The following is a 16,394-nucleotide window of genomic DNA, read 5'->3' as shown; positions in this document are numbered from 1 at the left end:
GCAGGACACGCCCAGCAAGCAATTCCATCAATGGGATGGCTCCGGGCACCCCGCGCTGGCAGCGTGCTCCATACTCCCAAGAGGAAAAGGCCAAACCTGGGCCACGGGAGGGGCTCTCACCGAGCAGCGTCCAGTCTGTTATCCTCCCTTTACTCCACTTTCCCATCAGCCCTTCCCCAGTATTCATCCTGGGAAAGTGCCTTCCAGACCCTGGGAAACGGAACCCGCAGGGAGCAGCAGCTCTGACTTCTGCACGAGGCCGCGGGGCAGTGGGTCGGCCACCAGGGCCCACATGTCTCTAGGTGGATAAGAAAGGGTGTCAGGACTGGCAAGAGCAAAGGAAGGGCCTCACCCATGGAACATTCACTGAGAGAACAGCCAGGCGGAAAGTCTCTGGGGCACCTGGTGGCCGGTGTCGCTGCTGTGACCTGGTTCTCTATTCCTTCAAACATCTCCAACCGGTGAGACCAGGTGGCCCAGCCACAGTGAGACCCAGGTGGCCCAGCCACAGTGAGACCAGGTGGCCCAGCCACAGTGAGACCAGGTGGCCCAGCCAGTGAGACCAGGTGGCCCAGCCACAGTGAGACCCAGGGGGCCCAGCCAGTGAGACCAGGGGCCCAGCCACAGTGAGACCAGGGGGCCCAGCCACAGTGAGACCAGGGGGCCCAGCCACAGTGAGACCAGGGGGCCCAGCCACAGTGAGACCAGGGGGCCCAGCCACAGTGAGACCAGGTGGCCCAGCCACAGTGAGACCAGGGGGCCCAGCCAGTGAGACCCAGGGGGCCCAGCCAGTGAGACCCAGGGGGCCCAGCCACAGTGAGACCAGGGGGCCCAGCCACAGTGAGACCAGGGGGCCCAGCCACAGTGAGACCCAGGGGGCCCAGCCACAGTGAGACCCAGGGGGCCCAGCCACAGTGAGACCCAGGGGGCCCAGCCACAGTGAGACCCAGGGGGCCCAGCCACAGTGAGACCCAGGGGGCCCAGCCACAGTGAGACCCAGGGGGCCCAGCCACAGTGAGACCCAGGGGGCCCAGCCACAGTGAGACCCAGGGGGCCCAGCCACAGTGAGACCCAGGGGGCCCAGCCACAGTGAGACCCAGGGGGCCCAGCCACAGTGAGACCCAGGGGGCCCAGCCACAGTGAGACCCATGGGCCCAGCCACAGTGAGACCCAGGGGGCCCCCAGGCCACAGTGAGACCCGGTGCCCAGCCCAGTGAGATCCCAGGGGGCCAAGCCACAGTGAGACCCAGGGGGCACAGCCACAGGGAGACCCAGGGGCGCCCATCCACAGTGAGACCCAGGGTGGCCCAGCCACAGTGAGACCCAGGGGGCCCAGCCACAGTGAGACCAGGGGCCCAGCCACAGTGAGACCCAGGGGCCCAGCCACAGTGAGACCAGGTAGGCCCAGCCACAGTGAGACCCAGGGGCCCAGCCACAGTGAGACCCAGGGGGCCCAGCCACAGTGAGACCCAGGGGCCCAGCCACAGTGAGACCCAGGGGGCCCAGCCACAGTGAGACCCAGGGGGCCCAGCCACAGTGAGACCCAGGGGGCCCAGCCACAGTGAGACCCAGGGGGCCCAGCCACAGTGAGACCCAGGGGGCCCAGCCACAGTGAGACCCAGGGGGCCCAGCCACAGTGAGACCCAGGGGGCCCAGCCACAGTGAGACCCAGGGGGCCCAGCCACAGTGAGACCCAGGGGGCCCAGCCACAGTGAGACCCAGGGGGCCCAGCCACAGTGAGACCCAGGGGGCCCAGCCACAGTGAGACCCAGGGGGCCCAGCCACAGTGAGACCCAGGGGGCCCAGCCACAGTGAGACCCAGGGGGCCCAGCCACAGTTCTTTGGTTAAGTGAACACACATACACACACCAGGTTTCCCTCCAAGAACAATCAAGTTTTCATATAAACCATAGAATATATTTAATTCAAATTAAACATGAAACTAGAATAATGTCGGTCCTTATCAAGTAGCAATTACATTGTTTTTAAAGAACAGTACATTTCTTTCTACATCCTGGCAATCCAACAAGGCACAGTACATCCAGTTGGCCGAGGCGGCGGATCCAGCAGCCACCATCGACGCTCATGGTGAGGGAGAGACAGACCGCACTTCATGCCAAGAGAAGGTCCAAGGAGCGGGGAGGAGGCCAGTTGCATAGTGAACGTGTTATTAAAGGGACAGTCACGCGCTGCTTCTGCTTCTGCTTCACCCCGAGTGGCCGCCAGGGCCGCACTGATGAAGGGAGGAGCGCGGCAAGAGCGCGGCCTCCTCTAGGCTTGCTTGGTCTGTTTGGCGTGATGTCTTTCCCACGTAAAGAAAGCCAAGTTCCTCGAGACACAGGTCATTCAGCTTCCGTGGCGGCACTGCCGCTGGCTGATAGGCGAAGTCCTGCGGGCCAGGTCCTCTGCCTGCCACGAAGGCTGCTCACTGTTTGGTCTGCAGAGATCCGCCCGCTGCCCTGTTCCCTCTCGGGGAGGAAGGGCCGCGGCGGGCCTTCTTCACAGGGCGGTGCTTTCTGTATCAGTGTCCATGTCCAGCAAGAGGCGGCCGGGCACGTCTTTGCTGTCTGAGTCTGAGGGCAGGTCAGGGAAGACGCTGCGAAGAGGCTCTGACACCCTCGAATTGGCGTCTGGACAAAAACACGAGACTAGGTATCAGTGCGTGGCCACACCTAAGAGGCCACCCAGGGGCTCCGAGAAGCTGAGCCAGCCCCTGCACACACGCTCCCTTACTAGAGACACCATGAGCCCCGAGAAGTTGAGTCAAGCCTCTGAGACCCAGGGGCAGCTGCGTGGCAGCGCCCACTCCCGCCTGCCAGCCCTCTGGGAGCCTGTGGCAGCCCTCGGTGCCACCTCACGAATTCGCTTTCTGAGGGAGGAAGGAAACTTCTCTCTCACCAGCACCTCTGGCACTACCAGAGGCCTCCTGAGCACACCTGGGCTGCAGGGCTGCAGGGCTGCGGGAAGAGGCACCCCGGAGGCCGAGTTTCCTACTGGTAATGCCACTCCCTTAACCTCAGCATGGGTGGCACTTGTGGGGCTGTGCTGTGCCCTGCAGGCTGTTCAGCAGTATCCCTGCCTTCTACCCACTGGATGCGGGTGGCACACAGCCCCCCCCCCCCGCCCCCCCCTATCCAGAGAGGGCTCTAGGTACTGCCAAGTGTCCCCTGGGGGCACAATTACCCCTGGTTGACAATTACTAAGGTAGATCACAAATCTCCTGCAAGTATTACTGTTCTGTTTCTAAAATTTACATTTCCACTTTTTTCATGTCTTATGTTGGCAGGAACTCCTTTACCAACATGGCACATACATGGCTTCCTCAAGCCACTGCCCCTCACTCCCATGCTCACAAGATACCTCGACCAATCACAGCCCTCTTCCTAGCGAGGTGATGTGTCTCCATTCACTCACGCACAAATACTAGTACTTACTGAGCACCTGCCATGGCCAGGCACCTCCCTACCTGTGAGGACACAGCAGTGAGACACAACCCTAAGGAAGCCCTGGTCGAGCAGGGCCCTGACCAAGCAGAGGAATTGTTTTTCTGGGAGATGGGTTCTAGCAAAGGACAGAGCTCCGTTAGAGATTGTAGGGCTGGGGCAAGAGAGAAGGGAGTGTTCAGATCTGCTGCAGTTCTACTTTGCTGGTGAGAGCTAGTCGTATCGGGAGCAGGGAGAGAGCTAGAGAGGGAGGCGGTGTGCTGGGACCTCCCTGTGCGCTCCAGCGGCTTGCTGTCCTTGCTGTGGTGGCTTCACCAGCCCCGACCCTGCTGGGACCTGCTCTGGGCGTACTTCTTCCACCTGCTCCTCACCCACAGGTAGGGCTGGCAATGCAGGTGCACTTCTGGGAGGCTCCCTGTTTTGAGACTGGTTCCTGCCACTCCCCCCCCCCCCCATGTCCCTATCGCCCTGAGCCGTAAGATCAGTTTACCTCCTGGGGTGTCCCTTTCCTCACGTGGAATCCTGGGTTGGCAGACCTGTCCCTCGAGGTTTCCTATGTACCACAATACAAGAGCAATTTCTAGCTTTATGAATGTGGCAAGGTGTCAAAGAGTTCAGGTGCTCAATGCCATTTCAACATGGTCTGATCTGATGGTTACTGCAAAACCAACTGGATTGTCAGAACTGCATCCCCAATCATACAGTCGAGGATGGTGAAATGCACAGAAGAAGGGGTGTTTTAGATTGTCCTCAGAAGAAGGGAAGTCAGCAGGGCAGGGGCCGTGTCTATCTTGAGTCCACTGTGCCTCCAACAGTGACTGGGTAATAGCAGATGCTCAGTAAGTTGTGTGGCTGGCCAGTTGGATGAATGAATGAACGGATGGAGAAAGAACAAATGAATGGATGAAGACTCATCTAGCCCAACCATCTTTCCAATCCTCTCTTTCTATAGCCTCAGGTAAAGAAGTAGCCATGCCTCAAAGGCAATGCTGGTACAAGAAATCCTTTGCAAATTCAACCCCCTTTCCCGAGCCCAACAAGACAGGAACTATGGAGAGAGCATGCCCGGGGATGCACGATGCAAGGGGTGTGCACGCTAATTAGGTTCCTGCCGATTAACATCTGTGTTCACATGCAAACTCAACACCTACCAGCCACAGGTGTCTTCAGAGGACAAACGTGCTTTTTGGTTACAGCGCACAAAAATTCAGGATTGGAGCTTCTCTGAATGCCTCTAGCTATTCATGATGAACACCCATTACTATGTTCTCAGGAGTTCCTTTCCTCTCCTCCAGCCTGCACTGCCTGCTTAGCTGAGGTTGGCGGCTATGTCTCTTTCCCCAGCCCCTCTCTCACATCAATCATTTCTTAAAAGAAAGCAACACATCTATTTACCCACAGAAAGCACGTGTGCAGCGCCACCTCCAGGAAGAGGCGGTCTCCGTGACAACGGCTGTCAGCAGCAGGCCATCCCCAGCCGCGGTGCTAAGCACACGCCACAGCTCCCACTGAGCCCCGGGCAGCTCTGGCCCACCGTCCACATGAGGGAGGGACACTCCGAGTCTCAATCCTCGCCTGAGGTGACAAGGCCAGCGCGGGCAGGGCTTCGGAGCCAGGCGGGGTGGACTCTGAAGTCCATTCTATCCGCATAATGCACTCCCTCCTCCCCAAAGGAGTTTGTATGCTCTGTGGTGAGGCTCTGGAGAGAGGTTGAGTCTTAAACAGTCTGGTTCATTTTAGTAAGAAGGTTATTTAGAAAACTGTAACATACTTCTAAACTTTCTGGCTCTGAATTTACATAAGACACCATTTTTCATTATGTGCATTGAGCACAGGTTGCTTGGAGCCAAGTTCATATGGCAGATGTTACATTAACCAAACAAAACAAAAGGAGGAGCCTCGCTCAGACACCACATGTCCCGTGCACCGCTGATGTGGCTCAGGCAGCACGTGTCCCGTGCACCACTGACTGGGGCTCAGGGGGCACGTGTCATGTGCATCCCTGATCCGGGGCTCAGACAACTGCAACCAGGTCCCTTCCTTTCTATCATAATCAGGAAGCGGGCCTCTAGGGCCAGGGCTGGCACTCTGCACTTTAGGCCTGTCCCAGAAGACGTCTCTGTCACATCAACACTGTGCATTATGTGCTGAGGCTGTAAACCACCCTTCACATCTCTAGGTCATTCTGACAGCCACTTTGACAGGTATCAAACCCAAACACATTCCAAATTAAACTATCAGGTCCACCACCCCTCCCCGCCGCTCATCCCTCTCCGTCAACTGCATCTGGGGGCGACTCCTCCCCCTCTTCAGTGTCTAGCCGCTCTGTCTGCAACAGCCTCGGGCAGCTTTTCCTCGTTTTAGCCAAAGGAGACTCAGTGCCAGTCTCATTGGCTGTTCACTGCGACATGACTCCGGTCTCTACTTATGAAAAATAAACTGCAAACAGAAACCACTTAAATGTCCAACTATAAGCAATAATACATCTGCTTAATCAAATATTATGCAGTCACCAAAAAGATGGTTATAAAAACTACATTACAACATAGGAAAGAGCATTTGATGTCAAGTAAAATAAAAAGACAAGACCTGTATGTGCAAATAATTATGACCATGTACTCTCTTACCTTTCAGGGGAAAAAAACGAGAAGGAAAAACAACAGAACGTGAACACTGGACTTCTTCAGTTGTAGAAGGGAGCAGATTTCTTACTATTTCTAGGTCCCCAATCTGCTTTAATATCTATGCTTATTTTTTAATGCATTATTTTCATGATACAAAAATAGTTTAATTTTAATAAGAGGTCACCGAGAACCAGCAGTGTCGAGTTTTTAATGACCACTAAGCGAGCGACCTGTCCCACCACCACCCAGCAGACGAGGGGCTCACGCGACCCTCAGGCTCCTGAGGCTAAGGAGTGTCTTCCTCTCTCGGGCCTGTCTTTAACCCACTGCACACGGAGCACCAGATCACACTGTGGACACCTGGGCTCCAACCCCCTGTATCCGGGTCCTGGCAGGCTGGGCCAGGCAGGGACGTTTTAAAATGCTGACATGACGTAACTTTTTTCTAGATAAAAATCATACAGCTTCCATTTTTTTGGACCCACTGTGTATTAAGAACTGCAAGTGGTTTTTCTCATTTCATCAAATGCAATCCCCTCGCCAATAATTCTCACAAATGCCACCACTTTACAGACGACCCAGGCTGTGCCTGCTATTACATAAGAGGGGCATGCAGACCCGCATGTCCGACTCAGCATGCGCTTCCTACACCTCAGCCTTCCCGGGACAGAGGAGAGTGGGCGGACCCTGCCACAGTCCCGAGGCCAGCCTGTGACCCTGCCCACACTGTGAACACACTGTACTCAGAGAATTAACAGCAAGCAGGAAAGCACAAAGCCAGCCTCCTTAGGTGCATGCAGTTAGTGGGGACACAAGCAGGCAGGGTTAGAGTGACTGGTTAGTAACAGGCATTAGTGCACAAATATGATCATAAAGTAGCAAAAATGCTTTGGCCAATCAGGTGCCTTTTCCTTACCATTAAATATTCCAATTTCAGTTCTGACTGATTATGGCAGGTCATACATCTAAATTGTTTAATAAAATGTTGAAGTTAGAACACTCTGCTAAAACCCCCTACTTTAAAAACAGCAAGATGTGAACTCCTGTACATGTGATGCTAACGTCCCCCTGCTGTTTAGAGTAACAACGAAGAGGAGACTCAAATGGCGCAGATCGCCCACCCAGGTGCCGCCCCGAGCGGCCAGTGGCTGGCCCACACCCAACAATCTCCCCCAAGAGCGTATCCGAACCCCAGCCTCCATTCAGCCGTTTAAGATTAGATGTTCTAAACCAACAACCCGTTTTCAGAAACGTGTCTGTGTAAAGCTTCCCAGGTGAGAACCGACGTTGCGATAAAGGACTGCCTGTCAGAGGAAGCGCCATTTTTCCTTGAAATACCCAACGCTGTGTCCGAGAATGGTTCACAGCAGCACGACCAACACCCATGACCCATAATCTAAACACTGGTCTTGTGTGGGCTTCTAACCGCAGTCCAGGAACTTTAATACATTAGCAGTTAGTTCTGTAACACAGAGAGAACTGAGGTGACCTGGGATTTCTTAAGAGAATTTATAGCATAGATTGATTTTTAAACATTTAGCTAATAAAAAGAAAATTACTTTTACTAGAAATTTTTACTTATCGGATTATTATAAAGTACAGAGCATTACAGTGTTGAAGCAGATCAAAAATAAAAAAACCTCTGAAATAAACACTACCCAAGTAACAAAAAGGTATTAAAAAAGAGACATAATTCTGGTTCACAGGCTTTCATCTAAATAAAAGGAAAAATCTGGGAAATAAAAAGTAGATATATTTTTTAAAGGACTGGAGGGCACCCGCTGGTCTCGAACCATCCTCGTGAGCAAGACTGGTTGGCACGTGAAGGCAGGGCTCGAAGGAACTGCTGAGCTAAGTAAACAGAGCCCGCCCCGGGAAACACATGCTGGAGTGTTCCAGGCACAGCCTCAGTTAGGATGTAGTCACTCCACTCTGTGACTTGAACACTGGGCAGCCCCCGACTTTTGGGCTCATCTCCAAGGAGTCGGGAAGGCAGAACCACGCCTGTTCCCTCCTCCGTGTCTGACAGGGTGGGCTCCTGTTTTCCCCACCTGGTTTCTCAGAAAGCCGTCCTCAGACCCAAACTGTGCACAGTCTGGCTAAGCAGCCCACTGCAGGCTACGGCTGGGGTCCGCTGAGGAGAGCCACTGTACACTACAGCCTTACGCCATCTGTGCGTGGGCCCAAAGGCAAGATTCAGAAGACCTCACAAGGCCTTTTAAAAGCTCACGTGGTTTAAGAAAGCAAATGGAAGCATGCTAGAATGCAAAGGGATTTAGTGTGGGATTTTGGGAAGATGATTTTTTTTTTTGTCCTGAAAATTTAAAACATTAAATTAAGAAGCTCCATGCAGTTAACTTGCACTTAAAATGAAATTTTATACAATTAAATATTAAAGCTCAAGACACAAGGGACAAATATCCCATGCTGACTACACCCGAGCCCTCCTGGGCTGGATGTGACGAGCCAATCACTGACAGGCAAATCATGCCAGGGGGAGCAGATGCTTCTGAAAGGCTTACCCAAGAGACAGTCTTAGCATCTTATCGGAGCACCTGACCTCGGGCTCTCGGCCTACTGACATCTACCCCTGGAACCCGAGCTCTGCAGCCCCAGAGCCTCTGCTAAAAACAAGTCCTGCCCCCTGCTGCAGAGCGAGCGGCGCGGGCCAGGCTGCTCCTGGGCACCAGCTCAAAAGCGCACACACACAGCACGGCTAGGCAGGGCAGCGGGCAAGCTGCTTGGGCGCTACCAACCTTAGTCCCGGGAGCCTTCCCCACCTGTGAGGGCATCTATTGGGAAACAACAAACCAGATGTGGCTTTATTTTTCTAAAACAGCAGAGGTATCATCAGAAAAAAGTTATTAATCATGCAAATTATACATTATAGTCCTGAAAAAAACGTTATCAAAAGATAGACTAGTTGGTTAACCCTCATTATATGGGGTACCAGTTTGGGGTGCCCTGGGTTCATTTTCAGCTGAGAAGTCACTCAGTATGGTTGGGGGACCAGAAATATGTTCAGCTTCCTCTGTAAAAATAGCTCCACTAAAACAACAACAAAAAAGAAAAAATAAATAAAAATAGCTCCATTGAGAAAAATTTAAAACTCAGTTGTTATACAAAACTGAAGTTCCTAAAAACACATTTAAAGAAAAATCCATTCATCCTACCCTTAAATCAAATAGTAAATCAAGTGCTTTGGGTGGAAGTTTTATTTTAAAATCATAATTAAATAAGTCATGCTGTGGACTGCCTGTGAAGAATGTCCCTTGGGCAGCCCACTGCATCGGTACGTCAGCACCACACCCACAGGGTCCCAGGGACCTTGAGGACATCTTGCCTCTCCCGCTCCCTGGTGATCAAGAAGTCCCTTCCCTGAGCATCCAGTTCGCACAAACCACATGTGTTGAAGTTATTCCTGAGATGCTTCACCATGAACATGAGGAATTCACTGAAAAATGAAGCTCACACTCATGCAGTACAGGACCTGCCACCTGGATTAGGTCACTGTTCTCAAACGTACATGGAGGCAGGTCCTGAACACGCACTGAAACTACCCATCAGGGCTCAGCAGACTTCCGGGCTCTGCACCGTGCGCCTCTCCAACGGCTCGGCTGCTCCAGCACAAGCCGGGGAGACCACCGGGCATGGCCCACACACAGGCTGGGCCGGGTTTGCACTAACCTGCTATAGACCAGCCTGCAGGAGAGGGTGCAGAAGCCTGGTGCAAGTTCCTACTCACCCGTCACTATTTTGGAGGCAGTAGGCACTGCGCTGGAGAGGCTGCCATCCGCCGCTGGGTGGGCCCCAGGAGGGTGTGGGGGTGGGGGCATGCTGGGTCGGTTCCTGGGCTTTGGTACTGGTCTCGGTCTTGGCAAGGTCCCGGCATGTGGCTGCGAAGTCTCAGGGTGGCCCGCTGCAGGGTGCTGGGCGGCTGGCAGGCCCGGGCTCTGCTTAGCTAAGGGCGGAGTGCTAGGGGGGGTGGGCGTCCTGGGTGGGGTGTGTGTGGGCTGCTCCAGTCCCTGCTCCCCTGGTCTGGCCTGTGACTGCGGCGCCTGCGTGGGGGGCTGCGGTGGAGGGTGACTGGGTGCCTGCATCGGAGCCAGGCTGCCTGAGGCTCTCCGGGGCCCACACAGCTGTGAGGTGGCGCACGGCTGCCCGGGGGCTGGGCCTGCGTGTGGGACAGGAGGAGACGGACTTCCAGTGGCTGGCTTCAGTGACAAGCTGGGTGCCTGCTGCGATGTGCCTGGGGCGCTCTGGCCCCCGGGCTGGCCAGGAGGTGGGTTTCCTGGTTTCGGGGGTGCTGGAGCAGGTTTCTTAACAGCTGCACAAAGAGGGAAACACCTTTCAGTAAGAACAGCACAGTGACAGCCAACTCCCCTGACCCAGGGACCAAGGGTGGCCTCACTGTTTAAGCCACGCTGATGTCGCTGCTCCTAACAGGACAGATCAGGTGGCACTTTACCTCTGTGGTTTTCCTCCTGAAGCCCAGAGACTCTACCTCACCAAGAGAAAAACATGTGACAAATGCAAATTAAGGGACTTCAAAATGCCTGCTTAGTGCCCTCCCAAACTGCCTCGGCCATGAAAACTGCGGGGAAGGCTGAGAAAGAGAGCAGAGGCCGTTACACAGACAGGATGACCGAGTGCCAGGTGCCCTGGGCGGGAGAGAGCCTGGGACAGGAAATGGCCATCAGTGAAAAACTGGGGGCATTTGAACAAAACAGGGACTTTAGTTGGTTTCCAACTGTGACCAATGAGGTAAGAAGTTAACACTGGGGAGTGGGGAAGGGCACACTTAGCCCTATTTTTGCAACTCTTTTGTAAATCTAAAATTATTCCAGAATAAAAAGGTTATTTTTAAGAAGTGCATGACACATTTATAGGCCTTTCAAGACCTGTCGCTTTACAGACTCAGCGGCCACCCTGCCCACAGGAGGCGCTGCTCTAGCCACTCAGCGCCCTGTCGGTGCCTGCACTTGAAGGAGAGCAGGGAGGAGAGAAGCGAGCGAGCTAAGGATGACCCCAAGCACGACTGCTGCACACATCACAGACACTTGCTCTAAGTTCTCTTCTCCTAGAGGGCTTCATTTTTTTTAATAACAGAAATTCTACCAATTCCAGAATCAGTTGAGCTATAATTCTAGATAAAAGTAAAATCCATCGGGCAGATGGCCTCAGAATTACTTCTCTAGGGGAGCTGAATCACACCATCCCTCCTGACACCAGCCAAGGTCAGCGTCACCAAGGGGTGGGAACTTGGTACTGAGGAGGGTGGGATGGAAAATGATGATGTGGAGTCCTGGTTTGGGGCTGGGAGGGGTGTTGGAGAGGAGAGACTGAAGCATTTTTCAAATTCTGCTGAGGTTCCACCAATCCTTCCCCATGGGAGAGGGAAATGAAGGAAGGAAATGACCTTGCATCGCTCACCTAACACATCACCAGCACCAAGACAGGCCCTTTGCATAACTGTCTCACCAAGTGCCACAAGCTCCCTGCAAGGCAGCACTGCTGTACCCATTTCACAGCGGAGAAAACCGAGGCCAAGTGTTTGCAAGAGGTCACACAGCTGTTCAGTGGCAGGACAGAGGCCCACCACCATGTCCTTAGACTCTTCCTCTTTTTCATTCCTGTAGTGCCTGGCTCCCTGCTCAGGCCCAAATCCAGGAAGGAAAAGGATGGAGTTTGCACTTTCTGCTGCCCTGGAGACTCGGAAGACCTTTCCCCACAGAAATAACCAACCAGCTGACAAAGAAAGTTGGATCATTCCTGACATTTAAGTGTGCTGAAGGAATTGGAGCAGAAGTATGAGAGCAGCAGACAGGGCAATGGGCCCCAGTCCCACGTGGAGGCCAGACCGGAAGAAAGGCAGGCCTTGTCCAAGACCACCTGGAAGATGCTGGCAGGTGGGGACAAGGGTAAGGGAGGGCAGAAAGGATCACACTTCCTGTGAGGAAGCCTGCGGTCTGCGACTGCAGGGAGCAGGAGAGGTAATACCCCAATGTGGCTCAGGAGTCAAGTCTCAATCTGCAAGCAGCGCTACCCTGGAATCCAGGTAGAGAAGACTTCATTTTCCTCAAACATCAGCGGGACACAGATGAAGACGATGCTCAGAAGAGAGAGAGACAGCTTTAAGGAGGATAGAGTGGGTCTGTTACCAAGCCGCGTACCTGAATTTGTCTGTCTGCAACCTATAAAAATTCCACCTAATATCCGTGCGGTGCTTTTTAATTTTTAATTTTATTTTATTCCTTTATTGTCTAAAGTTTTACGTAAGTCTCCTTTTTCCCCAACTGACCCCCCGCCACGTGTCGTGCTTTAAAAAGACAATGCTTTCATAGGCAGACACATTACATGTAACCCCCACAATGTTCCCCTTAAGAAGGCATTTTATTTCTACTTTACATTCGTAAGAATTAAGTTAGGAAAGGTCAAATTGGCAGACTTTAATCAGCCATGTGAAATTAGGCAAAAGCTAGAACTCAAATTTTGAGCCTAAGGCCTTTTCCCACTGATCACAATGGCCTCTTATGAGCAGCATCAACCAATCCATGGGAAATTGTCCAGCTCTCCCGAGTCTGTCCCTTTCTGTGGCCACAGCCATCCCTTGAGGTGTGGCCTCATCACTTTGTCGGCATCCCTGCAATGTGCCTCCACTATGGCCAGGTCAACTGTCTAAAAACGCTGCTGCTGTACCCACTCCACTCCACGCAGGACCCTCTGCTCGGCGGTCCTTCCCTCGCCCTGGCACTAAGGACCCCACTGCTGCCTGCCTGGCCTGCCCCCTCTGCTGTGCACTAGACCCTGGGCAGCAGGAGCAGTGTCTCTGCTGTGCCCCTTGGGAGTGCAGTTACCAGGGACATGCATTTATACATGAGCCTCAACAACAGGAGCGCAGCCGGGGGGGGGGGGGGGGGGGGGGACAGAAGACCCAAGTCAACGAGTGCATGGGAGGTGGGCTGTCACCGCCCACACACTTCAGTGTGGGCATCCCTCATGCTGACATCGTTTTTGGTTCTTGCTGAACACACTTTTTAAATAGCACCCCCCTAAACTCAAGTCAACAACGGAAACTGAGCTCTGTTGGGCAGAAGCCTAGACACGCTGGTTTCCTGAGCCTGCCGCCGGGACCCTCAGGAGATCCGAGGTCCTGCGCACGATTCCTGTCAGGCACTGGTCCAAGACCTGGCTCGAGCCGGAGATACGACCTCCCTGTGTGCAGCTCACCTCAGTTCAGTGAGAGGTGTTTACCCAAAATATCTGGGTGTTTACCCAAAAGAAGTGAAATCATCACCTCAAAGAAATACACTCCCATGTCCACTGCAGCACTAGTCATAGCGGCCTCAGTGTCCATCAGCGATGACTGGACAGAGAAAGTTGTCTATACGTGCAATGGAATATTCAGCTTTAAAAAGAAGGAAATTCTGCCATAATTGACAGCCTGGATGAAACTGAAGGACCCTATGCTAAGTGAAATAAGCCAGTCACAAAAGGACAAATACTACAAGATTCTGTTTGAGAAATCTAAAATAGTCAAATTCACAGAACCAGAGAGTGGATCGGTGGCTGCCAGGGCCTCTGGGGCCAGAGTACTGGGGAGTGACCAGCAACAGGAATAAAATTTCAATTATACAAGAAAACCAGTCCTAGCGACTTGCTGTAGATGCTGTCCTATCACACATCCTGCACACTAAAGCTGTGAGACAGCAGATCTCATGTTGTGTTCGTATCACAAAATAAAACTAAAAAAACACGTGAAGGTGTGGGTCAGAAAATTCTGGAAAACGAGTGCAGAGCCCTGAAGAGGGAATGAGCTAGGTGTCTGACCTGCATGGCTGGAGGGCAGACGGGCGTCAGGGGAGTGGGGAGGGCTGGCTTGGGGTGGGCTGCAGGGAGCCACTGGAGTTCCAGCCCAGAGCTGACACGACCTCCGACCTGCTTGGTGCTTTTCAGCATCCCTGGCAGTTGGGAGGAGGACTACCGGGGATGCCGATGAGAACAGTCCTAATTTCATGTTAATTAGGGCCCAGAAACAAGGTCCACCCAGAGGCCAGTGGCTCCCGGGCCTGCAGAGGCTGTGGCAGCTCCACATGAGAGAAAGGGTTGAAATGCCAGACTCTTAGAGAACTGGGCGTGCTTGTGGGAGATGACTTTTTGTTTGTTAGGCTCCCTCGCTGAAACATTTTCTTAAGTGACTGCTTTTCTGTTCTCCATTTTCATTTCCCTTTAGTGACTTTTGTTAATAGCTGATCTTCCTGCCTGCCGTTTCACACGGGACAGGCACGGCCGGTCTGCTGGGAAGTCGGACACCCTCCCTGGCTCGCATGCCCGGGGCGCTGTGCACATCCCCGCAAGGCACAGAGCAAAGGAGGCCACTTACCTCGCCGCAAAGTATGAGGACTGGAGCCAGTGGAGCTGTGCGCTGGGCTGACAGAGAGCTGATGGGAGCCGGCAGGGGGCTGCCCCTGCCCCTGGCTTTGGCCACTGGCCACCTGAATGCTGTTTCTTCCCGGCGCCAGCGTGGGCACAGCTGTAGCTGCAGAGTCCTTGGGCTTGGGAGGACTGAGGGGAGCAGAAATGCAGTTAGATGGCAGGTAGGCAGGCCCATCCAGAAAAGCTAAGCACACTGAACACAATGAAGTTTAAATAGTTCGCACTGTCCTAGAGAGCTAGCATCTCCTGGGTGCCACACAGGACTCGCTGCATCAGACTGTCCTCAACGCTGTGCCACTCAAACATCAAGAGAGAGACCGTTTCACAGCAACCAGGACATTTCAATTACTTACACTGGGCAATATTTAAAAACGTGGAAGGCTTTCGGGCTTCAAAATAATGCAATTTTGACACACGTTATACAAAATGAAGCAAAAGCTATGGCCAAGCACGAAAGCTCTGGAATATAAAGTGCTCAGCTGCCATCACTGGTGTGGCCTCAGGAAAGAGGAACTCTGAGAAGCGAAGTGATGGAGAGCTCAGAGCTGGTGGCAGTGGGTGGAAATCAGAACTCAGGCTCTCGATGTCCTGGCTTAGAACTCTCTACGCTAAATTTTACAGCTACATTTTGTCAAGGTCACCAAAGAGGGCAACATACACACAATCTCTAAAACACAGGGGTGAAAGAGCAAACTGATGGCTGACATTCCACCTGTCCTGCTGTAGTGAGGGCTCATTATTGTCTTAAATAACATATTTAGCCTTGATTAGACAATGGAATGCTACAATAAGCAAAAATGTGTGAGTTCACTAATACTATTTTCTCAAACAAAAATAACTAAACCAAAACAAATACATGTAAGGAGTGGCAATGACTGACAAGCCAACATGGAGCCCTAGGAAGTTGAAGGTATTTATTTTTAACCAAAAAGCGAACTTCCCTGAGTTATGCAAGCAGAAGGGATTCGGGAGCGCTCAGAGCTTTGTGGCCAGCTCTGAGGAGTTGGGAGTTTCTTATCTCTGATGCAGCATCAGGCATCACCAGGCACGCCCTCCAAAGAAGATAATGTGAGAGTTCTTCCACACAAATCCATCTCCGTGTGGGGAGACTCCCCTGAGGATACACAGGCCGTCCTTGTTTTATGCATTTATTTTCCTTTTTATATGACCGTTTGGTGCTTTACAGGCAGCCAAAGTAGAGCAAATGACGAGAGTCAGCACACCGCTCAGCTTTTATAGCTGCTGCCAGCCTGCACCACCTGAGGTGCCACCCGAGTGGTCATCTGCCCAGGTCAGGGTGAAGAACTAAATTCATGCACGTTCAACAAAAGGCATTTTTCCTTGGAGCTGCTATACATTCATAGTCCACTCCAGGTGACGGAGCAGAAAGTAAAGCAACAGAAAAGCCTTTTCAGAAAATCTATCATATTTCATACCTTATGCTCATGTATCAACTCCCTACAAGACAGAAAGCTAGGGAGTCCCCTGGTGTGCCTGGTACAGCGCTGGCACATACTGCTCAGTACTCAGGTGTTCAGTAGATCTGACTGGATGGGAGGGTGGGGGGATGGATGGACGCACCAGGAATATTAAAACCTTACCTGCTACATTGAAACGTTTACTACTAGCATATTGGATGACAATAAGCAAATGGTACGCAAACACTGAGTCCACATCCAACAGGGAAAGGAGGTTTATAACATTGCTCGACACCTCCTGGTTTCCAGCTCCCAGCACTGAAGCAGTTCAGTAAAGAATGCAAACAAATGCGCATTCTTTGGAAAACAGGAAAGGAAGCAAGCAATTTAGTCTTTTTCTCCATTCAATGCTCACCAGAGGATGAAGGCAAATATGTTTTCCTGCATGCCAGGTGACTCACGGCATGGGTGCT

The 16,394-nt window shown here is 52.7% G+C and overlaps 1 protein-coding gene across 6 annotated transcripts in view; it reads right to left on the bottom strand.

The window, feature by feature from the left end:
• Positions 1–1,895: 1,895 nt before the first annotated feature.
• The window catches only part of ARHGAP17 (Rho GTPase activating protein 17), an 80,859-nt gene continuing 66,360 nt past the window's right edge, over positions 1,896–16,394 (bottom strand). For 2 of the 6 annotated variants that reach the window (XM_036307860.1, XM_036307864.1), the window contains 3 exons: positions 14,451–14,632; positions 9,813–10,394; positions 1,896–2,630 (listed from right to left, as the gene is read on the bottom strand). In XM_036307860.1, the coding sequence (XP_036163753.1) occupies positions 2,500–2,630; positions 9,813–10,394; positions 14,451–14,632 (895 nt within the window). In that variant the 3' untranslated portion in view covers positions 1,896–2,499. Of the gene's footprint in view, positions 2,631–3,933; positions 4,296–6,983; positions 7,033–8,823; positions 8,860–9,812; positions 10,395–14,450; positions 14,633–16,394 lie in introns of all 6 variants that reach the window. The other 4 variants (XR_004967353.1, XR_004967354.1, XM_036307862.1 and 1 more) reach the window with 4 other exon arrangements.

The sequence above is a fragment of the Myotis myotis genome, unplaced genomic scaffold, assembly GCF_014108235.1.
Source record: "Myotis myotis isolate mMyoMyo1 unplaced genomic scaffold, mMyoMyo1.p scaffold_m19_p_5, whole genome shotgun sequence".
Taxonomy (NCBI): Eukaryota; Metazoa; Chordata; class Mammalia; order Chiroptera; family Vespertilionidae; genus Myotis; species Myotis myotis.
The sequence above is the reverse complement of the archived record's forward strand: the minus strand, read 5'-3'. Positions and strand labels throughout refer to the sequence as shown.